This window comes from Melanaphis sacchari, unplaced genomic scaffold (genome assembly GCF_002803265.2).
Source record: "Melanaphis sacchari strain LSU unplaced genomic scaffold, SCAv2.0 Contig2_pilon_pilon, whole genome shotgun sequence".
NCBI lineage: Eukaryota > Metazoa > Arthropoda > Insecta > Hemiptera > Aphididae > Melanaphis > Melanaphis sacchari.
This window is the reverse complement of record NW_020271173.1, coordinates 7,880,774-7,905,681: the sequence shown is the minus strand read 5'-3', so window position 1 is coordinate 7,905,681 and position 24,908 is coordinate 7,880,774. Positions and strand designations below refer to the sequence as shown.

General features: G+C 30.0%; 1 protein-coding gene across 5 annotated transcripts; it reads right to left on the bottom strand.

The window, feature by feature from the left end:
- Nucleotides 1-7: 7 nt before the first annotated feature.
- On the bottom strand, nt 8-23,711 carry LOC112596058 (putative protein kinase C delta type homolog). 5 transcript variants are annotated; one of them, XM_025341528.1, is made up of 14 exons: nt 22,765-23,711; nt 19,689-19,767; nt 17,905-18,058; nt 17,757-17,788; nt 17,530-17,615; nt 11,384-11,513; nt 6,547-6,690; nt 4,383-4,603; nt 3,047-3,220; nt 1,637-1,791; nt 910-1,048; nt 635-823; nt 418-564; nt 8-343 (listed from the first exon to the last, which is right to left on the bottom strand). In XM_025341528.1, exons 1-14 carry the CDS (start codon nt 22,885-22,887, stop codon nt 194-196), a joined length of 1,923 nt encoding a protein of 640 aa, XP_025197313.1. In that variant the 5' UTR covers nt 22,888-23,711; the 3' UTR covers nt 8-193. The 5 variants fall into 5 exon arrangements, with proteins under 5 accessions (XP_025197313.1, XP_025197314.1, XP_025197315.1 ...); XM_025341529.1 differs by having other exon boundaries at nt 6,547-6,648; nt 22,765-23,710; XM_025341530.1 differs by lacking the exon at nt 6,547-6,690 and having other exon boundaries at nt 22,765-23,710.
- Between the last annotated feature and the right edge of the window lie 1,197 nt (nt 23,712-24,908).

Genomic DNA, 24,908 nt, shown 5'->3' with positions numbered 1-24,908 from the left:
ATACAAATTAAAAAGTGGTGATAGTATTATTATGTTTACGTATCACATTTAAATATTTTCTATCAATCTTATTTGTACTGACTGAGTTATACACAAAACAAAAAAAAAAAAATGAATAAAAATAAGAATTTATCAAATATAAAAATTATAAGATGTAATGATATTTATATAAAACATTGAGGTGCTCAATGACTCATGAATCTGTGACATTTGGATTGGTATAAGTAAACCCATCAAATTGAGACTGATCCATCGACTGAAGTATGGTTTTATCAACGGGTGTCAGTCTCGGTTTCTCTTTTGTGAAGTGCTTATCAAAATAATGAGTGTCCAAAGGATGATACTAAGAAGAAAACATTGTATTACAATAAAGAAAAACATTGTCGATTGTCAAAAATAATTGTCATTGGTACTTACAACTCTGGGCATGTATGGAGGTTCTAACTCTCGTCTCTCCAATTTACACCAGTCCATTGAACTGAAAAATGGATGTCTCATCACATCCTCGGCCGAATGGTTAGCTTCCAAAGACCCCAGTCGTTTAGAAGCATCTTTATCTAGTAACTTTATGTCCAAATAGTAACGCAATGAAATAACGATTCGAGAACATAAAAATCTAGTCGTGATAACTTACAGCTACCAGAACAGATTTAGAATCGACCGACAAGTATCTTGGATACTGAGGTTGTTCGTTGCATATAGACCAAAACAGAGCGTCCTCGTCACAACCACTGAATGGCGATTTGCCAACTAACATCTCGTACAGCAGAATGCCAAAGGACCACCAGTCTACACTTTGATTGTATTTCTGACCTTTGATTATCTATACAGTAAATCAACGGTGAAAATGTGAGTGCAGATGTACCTACGACGCAATATGTACAAAAAGTAATGTCGTAAATGTCTTACCTCTGGCGCCATATAATCGGGCGTGCCACAAAATGTGTCTGCTGTTTTGTCCAAATATATCTGAAGTTTGCACATTCCGAAATCGGCGATACGCACGTGACCATTGAAGTCTAACAATATGTTGTCCAACTTCAAATCTCTGCGATTAGAATGGGTATTATAATTATTCAGTATGCGACCTCAAAAATTCTTTAGGGATCGATGTAAACAATCATTATGTATAATTCATTTTTAAAATAATTATTGGTCATAGGCACTCAGAAAGGGGCAAGATGGGCATTTTTCTCCTCCCCTTATACTTCAACTATAATATTTATAATTTTAGCCTTTATTTTTAAATGAACATTTCATTGATATTTTGATTTAGGTATAATTTTTTTTTTTTTTTTTTAATGTGCTTTTTACCTTAATTTTGTATTTTGCAAAGAATAAACTTTTTTATTGCACTTTTTGATGTTTAATTTTAATATATCTCTCCTTGATAAATTTCCTACATTCATATAATTGGTTCCATATCGAATGATTATTGAGTTTTTGTGTATTATAACGACATCATATAAAAAGATAACTTGTTTTGTCTAAAAATGAAGCGTCTTGTCACCTTGAGTATAGTATTATCTTAGATCATACTATAATCTAAGACCATAATATTACTCCTTTGAGTTCAACCTCCCCCCCACTGTGCTAAATTACTTAAATACCTTCCTATGTCTTTGCGATTACTCACCTATACACAATGCCTTTTTTGTGTAGGAACTTGAGACCTGACACTATTTCAGATGCATAAAATCGAGATCGGCCTTCGTCGAACCGTCCAGACTGTTGGATGTGAAACATCAAGTCACCGCCATTCAGATACTCCATGACAAAAAACAAATGAGACTGAAAAATTTGGATTTTATAAATATTTTTTTTTCTATGTATATAGGTTCTGAACAAATACACTATTTAATTAAAATTTAAATAACTATACAAAAATCATTTTTTTTTTTTTTTTTTTTTTTTATAATTAATACCTACCTATCAATATTATCGAGGAGGTATAAGTTATAGGCTATAATCGGATTTTTCTTGTCTGATTAACAGTAGTGTTATTTTTAAGGCGTAATTTTTTTAATAATATCTTGAAGGGGTCACGCTACATTAACAACAATTTATCTTAATTTTGTTAAGAATTGGCAAGTGTTCAAAAAATAAACCATAGAAAACTGCATTTCTTCAATTTGATTAAAGTGCTTGATTTCTTGATTGACGTTTAGCAATGTTTAATATAATCATCTGAACCAGATTATTTTGTTGATTTTTAGAAAAAAATAATTTATTTAAAAATAAGAATAAGGTTTATAATAATTTACCTATATAAGTTACTATTAATAAGCTATTAAGCTTTGAACCCAGATTATCGCAATATTTTACGAAATTTAATAGACAACTTAATTTTAATAATTAAATAATAATTCCAAGATATAAAATTGAACAACAACCATTTAAAATTTTGTTATACGTCTTACCCATGTCGCTTGTCAGCACGCTTGCGTATTATTTATCTATTTATTTTCTCTCTTTTTCTCTTTTTGACGAGTTTAACCTATGCACATCATAGCAAATTTACACACAGTAGAACTATTCTTGTATGGTACCTACCTTTAATTTTAAAGTGAATAATTGACCTATTATTAAAATATTTTTGTGCAAATACGCTAAATATCGTAAAAAATCCAACGCATAATTATACAAAAATTTTTCTTAACTTTAAGTACGATAATAGGTCAATTCATTCTTTATACTTAAGTTAAAGCACAAGATTGATTTTACTAAACGAAAACTTTGCTATGTTTACGCGCGTGATTCTGAGATAGAAAAAAAATAGTGCGATGATATTCTCTTATTTTAAAATTATCGTTTGTAAATTATTATGTACTACAAATACGAAAAAAACAATAGCGCAAAATGTTACTTTTTAAAATTAAAATTTAAGTTAAATACATTTATCGTTCCGCTAACATTCTAAAATAAAATAAGTTCGTCCATTAAACATTAAACACTTAAAATAAACTTATATTGTAAACTGAAAAAAAAATGAACTATTGTAATATTATACATTATTAGCGTAATATTTAAAATATAAAATATCTACCTCGGTCTGAAATGTGCAAAACAAATGACACAAGTAAGGATGGTTTGTTCCTAATGCCAAGACTTTGCGTTCGATGAGCGTACATTCAACATCATCATCCTCGAGCACTACGTCTTTTTTCAGGCATTTGACTGCATAATAGTAATCGGTACCTTTGAGTTCAGCCAGTAATACCTAAATAACAAATATTACATGTATATCAATACCTGCAAGTTGCAGTGTATACTGTATAGCCTGTATAGGTATATCACATTAATTATTTGATATTACTTTTTGTTTTTCTACAGTTAGTGTTTTATCAATGATAATTACTACTAAAAATGTAAATCCATAAAACTTTATACTTTATGTCTATGTATATATATATTCGTTAAATATATACTTATGAAAGAATAAAAAAAAACTTAGGCACAAATATCAATATGAACTAAAATCAAAATTTCAAATTTTCCAATCTTATTGTCCATAGAAATAAATATTAGTTATAACCATTGATCAATGATATTATTTATTATTATAGTTATTATATATTATCCAAACACTATAACATAAGTATATATGGTAAATTAGTTGAAGTTTTGTTATTTTTTTGTAATGAATAAGTAGTAAATCGAATAGGATAGCTGGTCTAACATTAGAATTATTGTAGTTATTTGATTATTATAAGCCTATTTCAATGTCTCCACCTTCACTTTCAAAACGTAAGCTTTTTACCTAACTTAACGTTACGTTTGTGCATAGTATGCACAGAAATATCTACCAAATCTCATCATTTACGAACAAAACTAGCAATTTATCTCAAAAATTGAGGAAGGAGGGTATTGGAAACGGAGCACCAATTTTTAATATTTTTTATAATTATTTTATTAAATATTATAGTTGCTTACACTATTTTATAGGTACTTAAAAAATAAAAAATATAAATTCATATAAAATTGCAAAAATTAAAAAATTTTGTTTTAGATTTAAGTATGATAGGGCTACATATAGATAACCACGGATTTTTAAATTTTATATTTATTTTCGACAAAGCCTTTAATATTTTAAGATGTTTTGGTAAGATTTAGCCCATTTTTATTCTAAAGTTTCTCTCGTAAATCGTAACTACAATAATATCAATTCTTAATTTTATATTTTTGTAGTTTTTCTATACGAGCTCTTAAATTTTTCATGCGCTTTCACTTCCCATACAAGAATCAAAAATAGACTATCAGATTTACTTTATTTTTATCATTTTTAATACAACAACCAGTGTTTGTTGAAAATACATAATATAACATACATAACGATGTATAATAGAAACATACAATTTATGATTTATTACGTTGCTCCATACCTTTCCAAAACTGCCTTTGCCAAGCACTTTCAAGAAGTTAAAGTCGTCAACTGCATACTTCCGGAACCGCGGTATACTAGTGGCTGGCGGCACTACCCGTTTAGGCCTTGAATGATGTCGATAACTGTAAGAACGGAGAGATCGTTCAGCTCCTTCCACGTTACCAGCACTGCCGCTGATTTGATATGAATTTGTCACTGCGTCCGATGACGACGACGAGTCTAAATCCACGGGTGACACAACAAAAAACAACAGTATAACGTTAGCTAAAATTTATCTTATAATGAAATATAATATTATAGTACGATTTAATACCAAAATTCAAAAACGTTAGGTTAAAGCGACTATTAAAATGTTACGTGTATTATATTATATTCACCATATACCTAGTAACTATTACAAATATATGTTGTGCTACATAGTCTTCAATATGCTTAAATTCCACCTCGACATACTCAATTTTAATACTTGGGATACTTCTTAGTTGGTGTAAGTAAAACGACGATTTATTTGATACGTCTACGAAAGTTCAGATAATGGGCGTTTTTAACAATTTATTATTGTTATTTATAGAACAATTTATAGCATAGAACAGTTCTAGAAAACTCAGAAAATAATTGAGGTTAATAAAACTGCTAACTGGGAGAGATGAACCAGAATAAATTTAATATATTTTTGAAATTTATTCTGAATGTATTTATAGAATACGTTGCAAAGAATATATTTTGTTTACCGGGAGTTTACTTCTTTAAAGTATGTGCTTCTACAAATTCTAGATAAATTGTAAGGCTATTAAAGATATGCATACCTATCCTACACGGTGCGATTATTACACCAATTTTTATTAAATTAACTAGAAAGATAATTATAGTTTTAATGTGGTCCGCCAAGATAAACTGTTTGAGCACATATCAACTTACAATGTTTGGTACAGTTTTTTTTTTAATTTTATTTATAACATTTTTAATCCTTTTCGTTGTAAATTGTTTTGTAAAATAAATATATTACGGAGAAAAAAATCAATATAGTATGATATTTTCAAATATGCATAATATAAAGATTATAATCGCTGATTAGGTATAAATTTCATCATAAATACGATCTTAGTAGATACTCTAAGTATATATTTTCTGAATGTTATTTCTGTCGACTATACGTTAATATATCGAATCGGTATAATACCTACACAGTTAATAGGTACGGACAATATTAGATAAATATTTTTAAAAGAAGCGTGTTATTTTTAGGTAAAAATTTTAACTTTATTAGAACACGGAAATTCGAGCAAAACACGAAGGTGCACATCTGAAACAATTTTTATATTTATAACACAGAACAGTGCCGAGACACAGGAGGACAAATGCCAAAAAAAAATATCAACACTTGAAACGATGTCGGCGATGATTTCAGAACAATTTATGACATTATCCTTCCGCCACGGACCGATGAACCAATGCACAATATTATGTATAAATAAGTTATTTTCATGGATTATTAGAATCCAGTAGTCTAGTTTATTAATACGTCAACAAATACACACGTTTATGTTTGGTATGAACATAATTGTTTTTGTTAAGGCTGATTAAAAATACTAATAGTAATAATCACACAATATACAACAGTGTGAAATAAATTGTACTGTATAGCAAACTCGCGATAAAAAAAAAAATAACAACAATTATAATATACATATTTTTTAAAAAAAAGCATACAAACAAACAAAACCCATTAGTAGTTTAACAGTATATAAATTTTTTTCGGACGTTTATTTCTAGTTTTTAAAATGTTATTATGATAAAAAATGAAAGTAGGTATCTAAATGTATACAGGATGATTTTTGAACGTAAGCCATTGTCTCCAGGTTGGAGGAAAACAATTCATGTTTTTTAAATAATGATTATTTTGGGTTGAACGAATCGCCCTGTATATATTAGATAGATTTAAACTCGCACGGTAATAATATTTGAATTTTCGCAAATTTTAACTGCTTATTGTATTAATACAATGAATGAAAAGTACACATGCTTCTGTAGTTTGAGACGACGTGGATAACAGAAATAAAAAGAAAACTTCGAAAAATGTATATTTTTTCTTCTCGCAGGCAATTTTATATTACATGAGATACTATAATATAGATTATTCATAGGTATTAGGTCGGGGTTACCTCGTTTAAGCGTAGCTAGTGCTTCGACTACCAATTTTTGATTGACGCCGCATAGGTTTGGCATGAGCTTCTCGCATTTCCTATGGCAGTTGACGTCACAATCTAATCCATAACACACACACAACCCCCCACAGAATACCCTTTCTGATATTATAAACCAAAAATAAATTAAAACACAGTCATACATATTATTATATCGTATAACACAGTAGGTATATTATACATTGTCGCGGTTCAACTTTGCAGAAGGACTTTCGATTGGACATAACATATTACACTATTATGCGCGTATGTACTTGAGGGGCAGTGGACTTTTTACCTGGTGGCTAGCTCATTTTATCTACATACCTATATGAGTATTTAAAATACGTGCGGTTTAGAAAAGCGCGTTGGCGGAAGAAAACCAAAATAAAAAATTTAAAAAAACATGCATACGTTGATTATAAATTATAATACGCGTAGTAGTCAACAGTGTTTTAAAGTATTTGAGCAAATGTATTTAAATACTTTTATCATCAAGTATTTAAAATAGGTACTAATTTTTTGTATCAAATTATTAATTTCTGCTAAACGCATAGTTTATATTTCCAGGTGGTCAATTTCTTTAATTCCGTGCGCCTATTAAGAACCATGATAATATCGTGATTATAAATTTCAATTGAACGTAAAATTATCGTTTTTATAATGTCAAAAAGACAAAACGTAATTCCACAGAAATATTATCCAATATTAATCAATTGAATAATATACGAATAAGTAAATTAAATTTTTTTTCTTTGATTACGCTATTACTGAAATGTATAGAAAAAATTGTATTCAATAAGTATTTTAAATACATTTTCAAATTGTCCTTTACAACACTGAGTACTGAATACATAGTAGTAGTAACAGTAGAAGTAGTAGTAGTAGTAGTAGTAGTAATACTAGTAGTGGTAGTAATAGTTATAATATAGTAGTCACAGTAGATAATATTATGTAGTATTATTATATTATGCGGTGTTAGTGTTTTATTTCTACCTATGGGATCTGGTGCGGGTATGGGCGAGGATGGCAAACCAGAATCGAATGAAGAATTACTGCATGCAACTCTTTTGTCACCGTAATCGTCCGAGTCGTAGTACGAGCTGCCACTGCTGCCGCTGCACAACGATGACGACGTGTCATCCTCACTGGACGATTCGTCTTCGTCGGACGAAGATGCGTTGTCGGCGGCGAGTGACGTGTTTGGGGCTGACGGAGGCGACGGCGGTGGCGGCGGCGACGGCGGAGGCGGTGGTGTTTCCAGGTTGACTTTGGGTTTTGGCTTTTCGAACTTACTCTTCGTGCTGCTCACTTGCGACGGTGATATGAACGTCTTACCAAAAGACGCGCGCACAAACGGCGTAATCACCGCGGGCGTCGCAACAGCGTTCGACGAACTACCTTTTTTTTGCGGTGAAGGGGTCTTTTTTTTCTGCAGCTCCCGCTTATCCTGCTTGTTTTTGGACGGGCCCTCCTTGTCTTTTTCCTCCTCTTCCTCCTCCTCATCTTCCTCCATTTTCTTCTTCTTGACCACCTTCTTTTTGACAATTATTTTCTTTTTCACCACTTTCGTCTTCTTCGCCGGCTCGCCAACAACTACACCACCTTTCGAATTATCATTATTACTCTGATTTTTATTAACTACAGTTTTTGCATGCTTTTTGTTGCTGTTGTTTTTTTTGTCGCTATCGTTGTCGTTATCATGCGACTTGCTGATTACTACGTTATGGTTAGCGTCGAGCTTACCGTTACCGCTGCTGCGACTGTCGCTCACTTTTTTCGCCGCATTGTTCAACTTGAACGTAAAACTTACCGGTTCGATCCCGCTCTCCTCGATAATCACGTCGTAGTTCAACTTCCAGTTACCGGCCTTTTTCTTGGCCAGTTTGTCCGCGTGTTCGCCGTACACCATAGCCGCGGCCACCGATTTTTTCCGCGTCTCCCTGGTCCTGTGCGGCTGCTTCCCACTCCCACCACCGACTCCGCCCATGTCCACCGGATAGCTCTTGCGCCGTATCCTTTTCTCTTGCCCTTCCATTTCCTCCATGATCATCGTGTCGAACAGCGCCTCCTGCTCGCGCAATATCTCGTCGGTAACGGACGGCCGCCGGTCGTCGTTCACCGGCACCTTGACGCCCGCAGACGTATGCCGCTTTATGGTGCCCTTCTTCGCCAGCCCTTCCTCGGGCGGCAAGGTAGCCGGCGGCTCGGCGGTCTGGACGACGGTCGTCGGTTCCTCCGCCGGTCGGTTATCCGCCGGTTTTTCCGGCCTCTTGCTGTTATTCTTGTTCGTGTGCAACCGGACCACCGTGCGGCCGCGGTGTATGACGCTGCCGCCGCCGACGTCCGCCGCCGCCGCCGCCGTTTCAGCCGCGGCCGTCCTCCGCGGCCGCCGGGGCGACGTCACGTCGATCTCCGAAGTGTTCACGTGCACCGGCCGGGCGTAGTGCCGGGCGGCCACCGCGCGCGGGCTACTGCGTATGGCCCTAAGCGTTTGCTCGACCACGATCGAGTTGTAGTTGCGAGCCGTGTGCACCCGGGGCGCAGATCTGCCGCCGGGGCTCGACCCGGGATAGGGCAGTAGCTGGCTGTAATACTGCGAGGAGAACGGAGCCGACCCGTGCAGGTAGTTGCCATAGTCAGTAAAAAACGGCATCGTGCAAGTTGTGCAAGTAATTATTAGTGTGTATGCGCTAAGTTCTAATCAAAAATGCATTGTTACGATTAGTCGTCGTCATATGGGTTGTACTGACCGAGTTAGTTAGATGATTTTCAAAAATAATAACGAGCACATTTTGAACACGGTACTGATGCGACATTAATGCGCGCTGAAGACTACGGACGCTTCCCGACCGAACGTACGGCTGAGCTGATGTGTCTTGGCACGTTTGGCAAGCTCCGAAAGCGAATTAAACGGCTTGGACGACGGCCAAAAGAAATTTAAAACACCAAATGCTTACACACAAACATATTTCTAAAATGACAAAAATTAGTTTCAATATACTCATCTTCTTGTGCATTAATTTATGTATTTCAAATTTCGCTTTCTTTTTCGGACCAAAGTTGAAGTGAACATTTTTTTCAACAATTTTTTCCAAAACACTTTGGTTTAAGACTATTTATATTTTGTTTTGTTTTGTTTGTTATGTTTTTTTTTTTTTTTTTTTTTTTTTTTTTTTTTTTTTTTTTTTTTTTTAATTAGTTTAGATATTTTTAAAACTTTTTACGGATAGTGACAATATTGTTCACTTAAAAACTTAAAATTAAATTCATCACTCAGCGCACCCGTCAACGATTTGAAAAATACTTTAAGAAAAAAAAAATAAAACATTGCACCGTGCAAAAATAGTTAGTCTCACCTAGTTTATGTTAAGGTCAACGTATTTTAACTAGCTATAAACATTTAGCTTTTTAGAATACTAAACCTTATGAGTTCACATTATATTTAAAAAAGGATCATTACAAGTAGGTACCCAATTGCGATGATTGTAAATGATCCGAAACTATTCACCCACGTTATAAACTCCACCAAGGTCAAAATTCAATAGTACTATTAAGAAAAAAAAAAATTGTCATTGCCAAGCATTATTGCAAGGTTTATGTACAACATTTTTTTGCCAAAGCGCCCACCTGAAAACACCAGATTGTCTAAAAAGCAGACCAAACATAATAAAATGGATACTTATTAATACATACGACATTTTTGATAGATTAAATTTGGCAACTATGATAAACTGTGACACAACTTCGTAGTGCACATGATATTATGCTTATATATATATTATATATCAATAACTCATTAAATTTTGGTCTTTAATCTCACAATATGTTTTTAATTTATCTAAATTTGGATTTTTAAATATTAAAGTTCCTTTAACTAAGTATTTGCATTCAAATATTAAATTTACCTAATAAGTAATATTTTACATAAGTTTAAACTAATATAAAAAATGTTATCAGAAACATGTTTTAATTATTAAGTACATAATATTAGTTTCTTTATTACACGTAAAATGCTTTTAAATTCGTTTACCCAAGCAATGTGAACTTTGAAAGTTGGCCATATGGAATGTTAGTTTATGCCAAATACCATATAAACTTTAAAAAATAGAATAATGTCAAATTTATGTTACGGTAAATTGGTGAATTGACAGATTGGGTATCATCCAAGTTCCAATAAACATAGTAGTAATAACACCTCAGTGCAAAAGATGTTAGAAAATGGTGATTAAAAACCGATTGTATTTTTCGTTTGAAATCATCATACATAATCTTTAATCGAAATGCAATGCATGTGTTATAAAGTATAGGATAGCTTTTGAAAAAATTAAGTTTTGGCGAAACGTCAAGCTAAAAATGACTTAGTCCGGATTGATTATAAAAACATTTTCTTGGCACATCGGAACGCGGACTGTTTTCGCAATTAAATTTCTTGTGATAATCAACAACAATAATACTAACACTCGTAGTGTTTATTTACTTAGACAAAACATTGAACCATGTCGTAAAAAATTGCCTTATCTATTGATTTATTTCGAAATTATAAATATAAATGCAATTGACTTTATAATTGTTATAATGCACAATATTAAGTAAAATATGTTAAACAAACATGGTTTTCGATTGGATATTTGCCATAAAAAAAACCTCATACCTACAGCGACATCTTTCCCATGAATTGAGCTAGCCACAAGATGAATATTAAATGTTATGTTAAAACATATATGTTATTATTTGTTTACATGTTTTAAATGTTGTGTTTTACTCATAATAACGTACATACTGTGCTTAGGTATACTATAAAAATAAGTCATACCTTCACATTTGAGACCTTGTTTGAACAATCCGTACAAAAGTGAACCGCAGTGATCACAAAATGTTGGTGACATGAAATTATATCCTTTAAAACGATGTGGTACATCTATTTTGAACCGTTCTCTTAAATACTGTAAAGCAATATAAATTAAAATTTCACTATTATAGCTTTAAAAAAATACATTGATTAATCTACATCAACTAAGTGCGTGGTACAGTATAAAACAAACTGAATCTAACATAATAACTGTTTTAAAAAAAGTTTTACATAGTAAAATACTACTAGACCATAAAATGTATTTGATAAGTAACCTCATAAAATGTAGGTAACTACCTCGTATCTATTTATTTTATAATATAAGCATAAAGTGCTCGTTGATGTTAAGTACCTAGTTAAAAATTAGTCTTATTACCAGCATATATTTTGTTAGTAGTTTAAATTCGATCATATTCTAGGCAATTTATATTTATATTTTAAAAATAATTATTGCAGTACTGAACAATAAAAATAATTATTCAAAAATCATAAATTTCTTATAAAGTAAAAGCATATTTTTAGAATTCAAACTATGTAATGCATGCTGAGCACCTCATACATAAATTAATAAAAATACTAACGCATAGTAGCCGTCGTCTCATATAACGTTACGTTCATCACATACAACTATTGTAAATTAAATGTTTAGATAATTAAATTATTAGATAAGTACTGAAAATATTGATTGTCTTATTTGCTTTTTCATAAATTGTCGATAAATAGTCACTCTTTTGATATAAGCGCCTATTTAATTTTATTATATGTGACATTTTAATAATCATTGTCAGTATTATTGCTTACTTCTTACATTAATTATTACTTAGATAGATTTTAATTTAATTATAATCTCTGAAATCTCTCCAAATATTGTATAATTCAATCAACTAAAAATAATAGAAAACACAAATTTTATTAAATTTAAGATACCTACTATAATAAACGTGTATTAATCAAAATAAATGGTAAGTATTGAAGTCTAAACTCTAAGTTTAAATTGTAATAATAATTATCTTATAATTTTAAATTTAAATCAATTTACTGTGAAAATAAATATGATGGAAAACATTTACCTACACCAAATAACAACAAGACAATTTTTTGTATACATTTTAAATAGCTTTTGAAGTTTTAACTTAAACACACATTTATAAGTGATATAAGAATATAATTTATCTATATAAATTTGTAATAACTAAAAAAAAGTAATATATAGGTAAAAATTTCCTTAGATTAGTAATGGAGTACTTATGCTCAGTATCCATTAAACTCATAACAAATGATACAATCAGTGGTGCAAAAATTGTGCTAAGGAACTTTCAGAACTTTTAAAACTACCCAACATATTTTTATACGCGCAGTTTAAAAAAAAAATCACTTAACAATCAAAATTTAGGAAACTAAAAATTATTCTCATATTATAATAAGTGTGCCTACTTAATAGTACTACTACTATATTTGATCATAATAAAAAATTACAATTTATCACAAATAAAAATTCTTTTTTTTTTTTAAGTCACTTCTCAGACTGAACATAGGTTGCTGTTAATTGAGCTCAATTAAAATCACATACACCATTATAGCAATGAAACTAAATAATTTACGTTAATACAAAAAAAAATTAAATGCATAAAACTGTTTAGAATTTTTAAAACAAATAGTTGTATACAATTATGATAAATAAGTATCGCCGAGAACTTACATATTTTAGGTACTGGCTAAATCATATTTACAACTAACCATTTAGAATTGCCACTATATTTGTTAGACCTACCGTTAAAATAAATTTTATAGTGACATAATCACTACTTGGCTATTTTCAAATTATTCAAAAATCTGAAAATTCACAGTTGTCTAACATGTGACAGCGTTTTATATTTTATGTTTTAAAAGCGTGAACTAAATTGATATTATAATTCATTCAATTTATTCTTCTGTACGCTATATTATTAAAGTCAGTAAACTAAGCATTTCTAATTACTCAACAATGTAGCCTTTAGTATCAATATTATTTTTCGTTTTCGGCTTTAGGTAGCATTTTTTCTATTATTTGTCCTATTAGCCTTTCTGGTAATTTTCTATTCGAATAAAGGTAAAACTTTGCTTATCTGATATATTTTTAAATAATCACTAATTCAGGTATTTTACCACCAACGTTTAAGATAACTTTGTTCTAAAATCTGGTTACAAGTCTATTTTTTCTAATTATTAGCCGATTTCCGTTCAATATCATATTTCAAAAATGTTTGAGTTTCTACTTTTAAATGTTATCTAACCGTAAAATCATCTGTTAACCGTATCCTTGCGTAAAAACAACTCAGTTTTTGACTAAGGCGATCTACTACTACTATACTACCACTATTTATACTAATACAGTTAAACCTCAGCGCAAGAACTTTTTATGGAGAAGTTTATAAAAAAATTGTTACATTTATTTTAATATTTTAAGTATATGAAACGTATATTCAAAATTATTTATTAACTATAGATTATACTTCAAAAGTCTTAAAGTTCAATTCTGAAATTTCTTTTTAATTCAATAAAACTAATAGCTGTTTATAATTTAATTGCAAAAATATGATTTGGGGCGATGTTGGTTGAACTCCTATCAGTCCTATCCCCTCCCTCACTGATATTAACTTAATTGCAGAATCTTGTATTTAAAACTATATTTTCAACAAATGTAGTTGAATTTATAATCAATTTTATCGACAAACTCTTATAGTAGTTATAGGTATAATATAGGTATAACTAAAATAAAGAATTTAATTCAATGAACCATATTATAGCTCTTAGTTTATTTTTATTCTTATTCTTTACTATTTTGATATATATTAGTCACTTAAATTCTAATTTATGGCTATCTTACTAAATACTAGTATAAACAAAGTTTTTTATTAAATCTTTAACAATAATTGTCGAAAAATAATATTTCATGTCATTAAAAAATACACTTAAATTAATAGTGAATATAAAATAGATACTATTATTGCTTTAATCAGTGACATAGATATAATTTTTACTGGGGACGAGCTTTATTTTCTATTTAATTTATTTGTAACTCATAAATAATGTAATATGTATTTAAAATAAATTGATAATATACTAATACTCATAATATATAATAATTGTTATAAACATTATAGAGTTTAATAAAAAAAAAAATAAATAATGATTATTTAAATTGTTTATTAATTGTAAAAAATAAAATCAATTTTCTACTTTTTGGATGATAATTCACTAAAGATTTTTTCTGAGCTAATTTGTATTGTGCGATGAATAAAATCCATAACAATTAATTTATATCATATTGAAATTTACTAATGTTCACTTATAAAAATCACTTTAAACCCCAAACTTTAATAATAAGCAATTAGGTAATCAATAATCAAATTATAGTCAAATCTATAATTTATTTATCATTCGTATATAATTAAGAAATTAATTATTTCTGAATTTTAAAAAATTTTATATTTCTTTGCTCGCCAAATTTAACACATTATATATTTATATCAGATTTATACAACAATCGTTATTTTTTTTATTTTTTATGAGTTGAGGTAAAATAAACAACCTATTCACTTCTACCTTACCTTACATTATTTGCTTTATAAAGCTTAAATAGGTAAATGTATTCATATTTTTTTTCAAAGTGCAGATAATATAATATCAACACTATAAAGTAAGTTACTCATTAACAGACAACAGTACAATATTATACAATTTTCACTATTTTCCAGAACTTAAAAATTATAGTTCATAGAATAGTTACAGTCATTCTTAATTATTATATTGTTCAAATTTTGAATAATTTCAAATTTCGATTTAACAAATTATAGTAGATATTTCAAATATGACGCGTTAAACTCATTGCTGTGTTTCCCTTCTCTAAAACTGAATTTATTAAAATTTAACCATTATATTTTATTTAAGATTCCCATCAGAACAAAAATGTATTTATTGCAAGTTCAAATTTTGACAAAATTAAATATTTAATCAAAAATTAATGAATTTTAATCCATAATGATTTTAATAATTTTGTTGCAATCCAAAAAATATTAATTTTAAAGACTTAAAACATTTCGCCATTAGTCATTACTCATTACTCATTATGTTTATTATTGTTTTCTATGTACGATAACATTTTAAAAATATTTAGACTAACTTTAAGCTATTTATTGTTCTGCGACCCTATTTACACCATTCTACGATACATCAGTACTTACTTTTAAATTAAAATTTAAAATGTCCAATAGCACAACTTTTAATTAATAAGTTACAACTGTCATCCAACTACATTTGCCTATACCTATCCTTATCTCATACCTGCTTTTTATATATAACCACTATAATCATAAATAAACCTACATACTAATTTAAATATGTTTCATTATTCAAGTTGTATACCGATCCTTATGATTGGTTGCCACTCTAAACTTAAAAGAAAAATATTACGTAAATTGCGTCCTGATAAAATGTACATATAAATATATAATTTTTATTGACTCCTAAAATATCTATCTAAAATTTAAGCTAATTTTAGTTTATGTTGAAATATGCATATTAGATACTTATATAAATATATCATATTAGGTATCTACTCAATATTATAACTAAAAGTAAAATAATATTTCTTTTTCTATATTATACAAATACAAATCTTTCTTACAGCTTTTTAATCATGTTTACATTTAACAAATATTAGTCAATATTCAATTCAAAATTTAAATTATTTCTTAATATATATAATAGTACTTATATTTATAATTTATGTACAAGTGTAATAAATTCAACTATTTATTGAACAAAATAACTATCTAATTAATGATTATAGTATTTATTTAAGAAGGTAGATAATTTAGAAAAAATTTTTGTGCACTGAGAAAACCAAAGAAAGAATGAATTTTATTTACACAGAGTAAAATAAAATAGTTAAAAATAATCATAAAATAACAAAGTAATACTATGTACTCGTATAATGTATAAATATAATTTAATACATATAATTAATGATAAATTTAGTTTAATTTATTTGAGTTATTGTAATTATTATTATATATTCAATATTGCACTAACTTGTATTATCTATAAACTATAACTAAAAATAACTTTTTTCTTCTGAATTTAAGATCAATTATATAAGTGAACAATAAATTGTTTCGGTTAATCATCTCATGATATTTTAAAAATACAGGTAAAAAATAATGCACCGATATTAAGTTACTAAATAATCCTATTCCATGCACGTCGCACACCATAATAATATTAAATTTCTTCTAATTTAAAGTTTTTTTTTTTTTTTTTTACCTTAAGTATTGGCCCACTGTCCACTACGATGCCGCACCTAACAGCGACTTTAAGCAATCTCCCAAATGTAAAGTTTAAACATCAGATTTAAAATGTAAAAAAAAAATGTCGATAAAAACGTTTATAATAAGAAAAAGTATTTAATAAAATATTTACCAAAATTGTAAGAATACTAAGTGTATTGACACAATAAATGAAAAAAAAAAATACTTACTGATTTTTTTAACAATACCTAAGAGTCGAGTTATTTCCTAACAAACGTCTACATGTGTATACAAGAATTATTAATAATTATAAAAGAAAAAAATTTAAAGCTTATATAAGTTTCATATTAAAAATAACTATCTATTACCTATTTCATTAAAATTAATAACAAATTTATGTATCAATAAATTTTAAAGGATATATTCATTTTTATATTCAAGAAATAATATGTTTAATAAATAAACAATAAAAGTCCAATTGTAATTTGTTGCTGATATTTAACAACTCTCAGCCATGTGTTGTCATGTTGATATACTTATATTTTGTTTATTACTTTGTTTTTTCACTAAAGTTCATAGTCATTTCATAAAGACGACAACATGGTTAACACGTGTTTAATGTAAATATGTCAACTTACACTATAAGATAATTTTTAGCATTTCTATTTATCGAAATCATCTCATCAATAATAAAACTATTTATTTTTATTTTTTACCGTTTCACAAGACACCCGCATTTTAATACTTTACAATTTTTCATTTTAATGTCTTCAAACAAATGATTAACAATAGCCTATTTCATTTGTAGTTTGATAAACTCACCACAGTGCTTTCTGTATCACACCCAGTGCCTGGACATTGTACAAGAAGTTTGTCGTGACATTTTTTATGTACAGCTGTTTGACAAGCTAAAAAAAATTACTTGAATTAACATCATATACTTAATTAAATGCATTGTTTTACAATTTGATAATTTATTAATTCTATAATGACAAAATTAAACAATCATCATTATTTACTATTTACAACATATAAATATTGATGCTTACATTGACATTGATATCCTTGTTTTCCAAAGCCCCTATAACATATTAAAATGACAAAATAATAAAGAATTTTATAAGGAAGATTTGTATACAATTTTTTATTTAAAATATTAACTCTATATAAAGATAAATCTTAATTTCTATTTCTTACCATAGAAAATCTTTGCAAAATGCACAAAACGTTGGTTGTCTAAAAAATTTAGCTAAAAACTTATGTCCTTTTACGATATGTACTTTTTGATGTTTAATTGCACCGCGTCTTCTAGTAATCGCATGGCCTCTGGCTATATCAACTCGTTGTTGTACTATAAAAACATAAACAAATTAAATCGAATATTCGCTTAAGTTTATTACTAGTAATAAATATTTTAAATATATTAACTATTTCTTATTAGTAATTATCTTATAACTATGTTGTTAAATAACATACATAAATTAAACAATTAATTCTTTAGTTTTTTGAAGTATTTTTTTTAAGAAAACTAATGCATTTAATAATTGTAATTATATTGAAATGATACAATAAGTTCATATACTCCCGTGTAAAAATTTTTTTTCAAATAAATTATTAATTTAATAAAAAGCTTAAATATTTTTCTTAGGTACATATTAAAGAAAATGGCTTTAAATTGAAAATAACATTATTCGCCTGCTATCAATGTTATTGACCTAATACGTAGGAAATTATCATTTTAAACCAAATGTTTACTTTTCACGTGAATCCTAAATAATATTAATATTAAAATATAAAATATGCATTAAGTTTAAATTAAAAAAATTAATTTAACATTATATTGTATCTTATCTAATTTATAAGAAGTGCTTGACATTTACTGTTGTTGTCTGTTATATAACTAAAGGCACAACGTTAATTACTGCAATTAATCATAATGATAGTGCCTTTAATGTATCCTGATGATTTGTAAGTTGAGGACTAAGCTAGTTTCACATAATATATTTCATATTGATAGTTTGTTTATTATATAAAATTAAATCTAAATTATAGAGTAATATTACTCTATGATCTAAGTATAAAATATTTTAAACAACTTTATTTCTTAACTATATAGATAACACAACATATTTAGTTTATTTAAACTGTTTATTAATTTATAATTTATTGTTAATAAAATCAACGACTCTATGAAATATATATTCCACAAACTATTATTTTCAGTCGCCACTCAGTTCATAATATTGTATAGAATTAAATCTAGTACTTTTCTTCAATACTAAATATTTTTTTTAATACCTTAATTATTTTATCAATGTATCTATTAATTTATTAATTTAATTGGTACATTATGGAAAAAACTAAAGAGTTGAGTGAAAAATGTTCACTTGAAAAAACTGGTATACATTTACAGGCTATTGCCAATAAATTATAAACCAAAGCAAAAAATATGTTTGTTACAAATATCTTATTATTTTTTTATAAATTATAATTTTTATCTTCATATTATTTAATTATTAAATAGTTATTTAAAAACCCTCACTATAGATTATTTTTAGAAGCATAAGTTAGACTCGTAAAATAAATTAATCATATTTTTAAGATTTATTCGCTAATAAGTAATATAAATACTTAATAATGTCTAATATAGCAATATATTGGATTGGCTATAGGTTTTGGCGTAATTCCTTTAGGCTTTAGTTTATAAAGTCGAGGCCAATAAACAAATCCAGTCAAGTATTAGTAAACACAAAAATATAGAATTTAGTTATACCTAGTCTAAAAACCAATAAATAATGAATTACAATTTATAACGATAAACATTTATTTTTAATGTAAATAAGATATATATTAAAACCCAATAATATTTAGATTTTAAGTAAATATTTACTTTAATACATTAGATACTAAAAATTAAAAACCATCAAAAACAAAAATCTATCAAGGTTGTATTCAATATTCATTATAAATTATATACTTACAGCTGTCTGCTAAATCTGCATCAGCTAAATTGTAACTAGTTGGAAGTAATCCTTGTGGAATTTTACTTCGACCTCTGCTCTATAAGTTAATCAAAACATAATTATAATCAACTAAGGCAGTGATTCTCAATCTTTTTAGGACCGTGACCCAAATTTTTTTCCAAAAATTTATCGCGACCCCCATAGTTTTACATTTACAGAATCAAAAAAGTAATTTCAAAAAACAAATTGTTTTATTACTTATTTACTACTTTATAATAATAATAATTGTAATAATTCTTATGTTACTTTATACTATTATTATAGTTCTATAGTCTAATACAATTTATAAAAACATACATTTCTTACAATCTGTATAATTAAAAAACTTCACGCGACCTCCCAAAAATTGACTGGCGACCCACAGTTTGAGAAACGCTGAACTAAGGAATTACATAATTTTATAGTATAAAATGAAGAATTATTTTATATCAAAATAATATTGTCATTCAACTTAGTTAATTATTATGTATCAACTTTACTTTTTACATAGAAAAAAATATTAAATATAAAACGTGTATTCTATTCATTAATCCAAAAACCTAATTGTTAAAAAGTTTAAAATATAATTAAAGATAAATAGCAACTTAATAGAAAGTATCTATATAGTATATAAGTCTTTATTAACGTATATTGTCCATACGTATTAAAACTACATTTCAATTAGGTACTTTAGTCTTTAAGCCTTAAAATTTAAGGTACCTACTACCTATACCTAAACTCACCTAACGTATTTAAACTTCTTTATTATATTTCTTAAATCTACGTAAATACTCGTATACATAGTCTTATGTTTGGCAATTTATGGTGTCACGGTGATTTCATCTGTTCATTAAATTCGTTTCACTCTATTCCTTAATAGCATTTTAATGTTTAGAATTCGTTTTAAAAAACGGAATTATACTATTGTAATAGAATATACCTGATAGGTGAGTAAGCAAAAAAATTGTCATTACAGTGCGCCACTGTAACACTTGGGTAGTACTATAGTATAATATTTTAATATTTTATAATTATTAAACGATCAATAAGAAGAAAAAAACGCAAAAATGACTCGTTTGTGTTATGATAAAGAATCAATAATAAATAATAAGATATAATAGGCATACTTTTAAAAAATAAACGCGACAAATGCTCGATTTATCAAAATTTGTTTCGAAAGTCCAAATTTTTTCGACGTTTGAGCCAAATTCGGGTGCAATGACCTTGTGCAAACGAATGAGATACAGTGGCGCACACAGGGAGGGTCAAGGGTATTGACTGACACTCTTTAGAAAATTGGTGGGTAAGTGAGTGACTGGTTCTGTGACTCTGTGTAAATTTGGATGTTATTTTGATAAATATTTGTTTATTATTATACCACACAAACTTAAAAATTAGAGCTATACTATGCTTAAACTCAAATTTGAATGTTGAGGTGGATGGATACCTCAAGATATATATTTTTGACACCTTTGTGAAAAATCTACTATGCGCCACTGGTGAGATACAAAATATAATCTACTGTGGTGGTGGTTTAATTGACGCCCGACGTGTGTCCATATACAGCACAATTAAGTATTGTCAGCTAGATGAAAATTTAGTAAGCCCTTATGTGTATTTAATTAGTCCCGAAATTTACCAATAAGTCCTTTACCAAAAATTTAGCGTTATTTTTTTTTACAGTTTAATTATAATAATAAAACGAAACATGGAAAAAATGCCCTTAAAATCTCTAAAAATTGGAAAAAGGAATTATTGGTCCTCTAACATTTCTTTTCCAACAGCCGTAAGAAAATCTCCAGAACAAAGAAAAAACCATAATTTTGGCATAATATAGGTAGTAATCAAAATATTCAAATGAACGGTGTTGGGACAGTACAGCGGGTGACGTCATTCATCGCGTTAATCGTAGGAAACACGCGCGCATTTCTATCCTCTTGAAGGTATGTCCCTTCTGAGTCGTTTCCCGATTATAAGATGACGCGTTCGCCGTCATCGGCGACGGCACCGCCACTGCATTATTATTGTATTGTAACATACGTAGGAGCGGTGCCGAACAGTAGCGAAGTGGGCGCGGCGGTATATCCGTCCGTTCGTCTTCGTTCTATTTTGGTCCACCGGCTCATCCGAGGATCGTCCGAATATTTTCATCGGCGGTGTGCGCACCGCGTCGTCATATTATTATTATTAAAATTATAATATCATATTAATTTTTCACGTGAAATAATAAACTATATAACCAACATCATAATAAAATATATATCAAACGATGTGGGTCCACCCACCGATTACATGATCTACAGTACCGCGACAATCACAGGACCGATGCCCCAGTAAAAAAGTCTCCTTAGCGCTGGCTTGGGGCCTCGAGCAAATACTACAATCTTATAATTTGCTTAGAAATTTCATTTAAACATTCCTACTTTTTTTGTACAGTTATCTGTTATCTACAGTTTTTTGATTATAAGTAGTATACGATGATGTGTTAGCTTTTGAATTGCATAGTGTATTGTGTACTTGGCGAAGAAATATATTTTAAATGTTTTCACACGTGTCTCGTTTACGTTACTAATGCTATAACTCTAGATCCTATAGCCCATATCTGTGTCTGGGGACCTCCAAATAAGATCCTAGTTGCGGCACTAGATGTGATGAACATGTCGGAGACAGTGTATTTTATCCAGTTGATTTTTGCATAATTACATAATATAACATGTAACTAGTGTGGCGGGTTATACCAATAATTGTAACCAAAATAAAACATTGATTCACCACGAAAGTCTATGTCGTGTACCTCATAATGTCATAATTAAATGTATTGTGACGTTGTGACGTCGGACCATATATATATATATATAGGCAGGAGTTTATTTTCGAAAAAAAAACACCGCGAAACCAACTATCTGACGTAAACAGTTGAAACAATAAGCCACATGGACTTCGTTACACAGACACTGTATCTCTCCCCCCTCCATCTCTTTCAAAAGTTACATAAAATATATATTGTTGTCGTGTTAGGGGTTAATATATTATTACAGTAGATCTGATGTATTACCTCGGAACGGTGATTGCTGCGGGACCGGTTGTCCGCTGTCTGCCGTTTCTGTGAGTTGTTGCTACAACTCCTCTTCCTGTTGCCAGTGAACATCATCGTGATGTCGGCGTGTTGTATTCTCATTCTGTGACTACCGACGGTGCTCCGGCCCTCATCAGCTGCGGACCGACGTCGTGCTCGCCCGACGTCTCTGTATTTTATATTTTAGAGCGCGCGCTCGACCACCTGCACCGCGTAACACCTATATCGTATCTAACCTACCTCGGGTATCTCCCAACTGCCTAATATATTATTAATTTTTTTTTTTTTTCTAATAAAAGCACAAAATACAACTAGTACATTACGACACGAAAATCGATATTTGAAAAAAATTTCAATTATGAGTAGGTATTGTATACTTCCGACGACGGTGTACGCGGTATAATCGAAATAGTGCGTGCCCGAGTCGATGAGACCACGTCCGTTTATAGGTCACGAATTTAAAATATTATATGGCTAATTATTTTTGGACCAAAATTTTTGGTCCGCGACGCCGATGGGGTGGGTGCCGAGCGAACGGACGTGGAAAGAGGGGGGAGGGGAGGGCAGCGAATTTGTTTTATTTTAACATACGATTATTATCGTGCCGACCACGGTGGACTTATACGAGTAACGAGCCGCATAAATTACGTATTTAATACGATGATATTGTTATGAGGTGTGCCTAATGTCCTTTTGCTTGCCGGTTAGTAAAAAATTTCAATTATTATTTTGTTGTCATACCTAGTCGTGGCCACCATACATTGTGCACAGTACGATAACACAATAGGACTATTATAATAATACTGTTGCGGAAAACGAGACACGCGTACACAACGGCGGCGACGTCGACGACGACAGTCGTGCGGTGGTCGGTCGCGCGCGTTTTAAAAATAGAAATTCTCGGATGAACCGCGGTCGCATCGTGACTGGAGTGCGCGCCGGCCGAATTTCGCGCCCGTTGTTTTGACTGCGACACCGATGGCTACATCGCCGCCCCCTCCCTGTCCCTTCGACGCCCCCACCTCGTGGTGTTACCCGGTGGAAGACACGGAGCGTGCCGGTTCGCGACGCATTCGCAATTCGCACGTACATTGTACAGCCACGCGCTTGACCCCTTTTTTACTCGCTCTTTCCTTTTTCTTTTTTGTGTTGCACCGTTTCAAGCGCAATGCATGATCGTTTACAACCGTTAATACGTCGTGTCATACATTTTGTGCACGTAGAAACTGCAAGTTTGAACGACAATATTGTCGTTTGCGACCATGCCCATACGACTGTACAATAAACGAGTTGAATTTCAGTTTCAACGTCGCCGAGACGCCGAGTGCTGGTGAAAAATCTCTATAGACAGTACACACTGACTAAAAATGAATAATGCTCGACTATAATAATTGAAATATTCGAAAATTCGATTCCATAACGCAGGACATGCGTAGGACCTATTAAGTTAATACAATAGTTCTCAGCCTTTTTTGATTCATGTCACCTTTAGCCACTAGAATCAAACACTGCATCACCCTAACATCAAAATAATAAATAATCTTAGCTGTGTATCGCACGAAAAATTACTAGGTACACGTGTTTATCGGACTAAAAGATTAAATATAAATAATACAAACCATTATAAAGATACGAACTTTGAGGTATGTTATGTACATGACAGTGGTAGTATAGGTGTATAATATATTTATTATAAGAAATAATATGATTGTTTTCGAAAAAATTAATTTTTTTAATTTTTTTCTTTTTTTGTTAAAATTCTGCGTCACTCCTAAGCTAGGTATATGTCACCCTAAGGTGACATGTCACCCAGGTTGAGCAAACTACTGAGTTAATATGATAAATCAATTAAGATTAACGGCGTTGTAGATAGATAATTAAACGTACACAACAATAATACTGAATTCCATTTGATGGTATCTACCAATCCAAAGCTATGCATATGGCAAATTAACGATTTTTCTCCTCTTTAGCTACCTCAAGTATTTTTTAACTTCATCAAATGAAAAATTAACTTAACAAATAGAAATAAAATTTTGTATTATGGAATAGAGACGAGGCTAGAGGGGGGGAGGGCAAGGTACGTGCATAGGCGGAAATGGGGGGGGGGGGGGGCTAGAGGG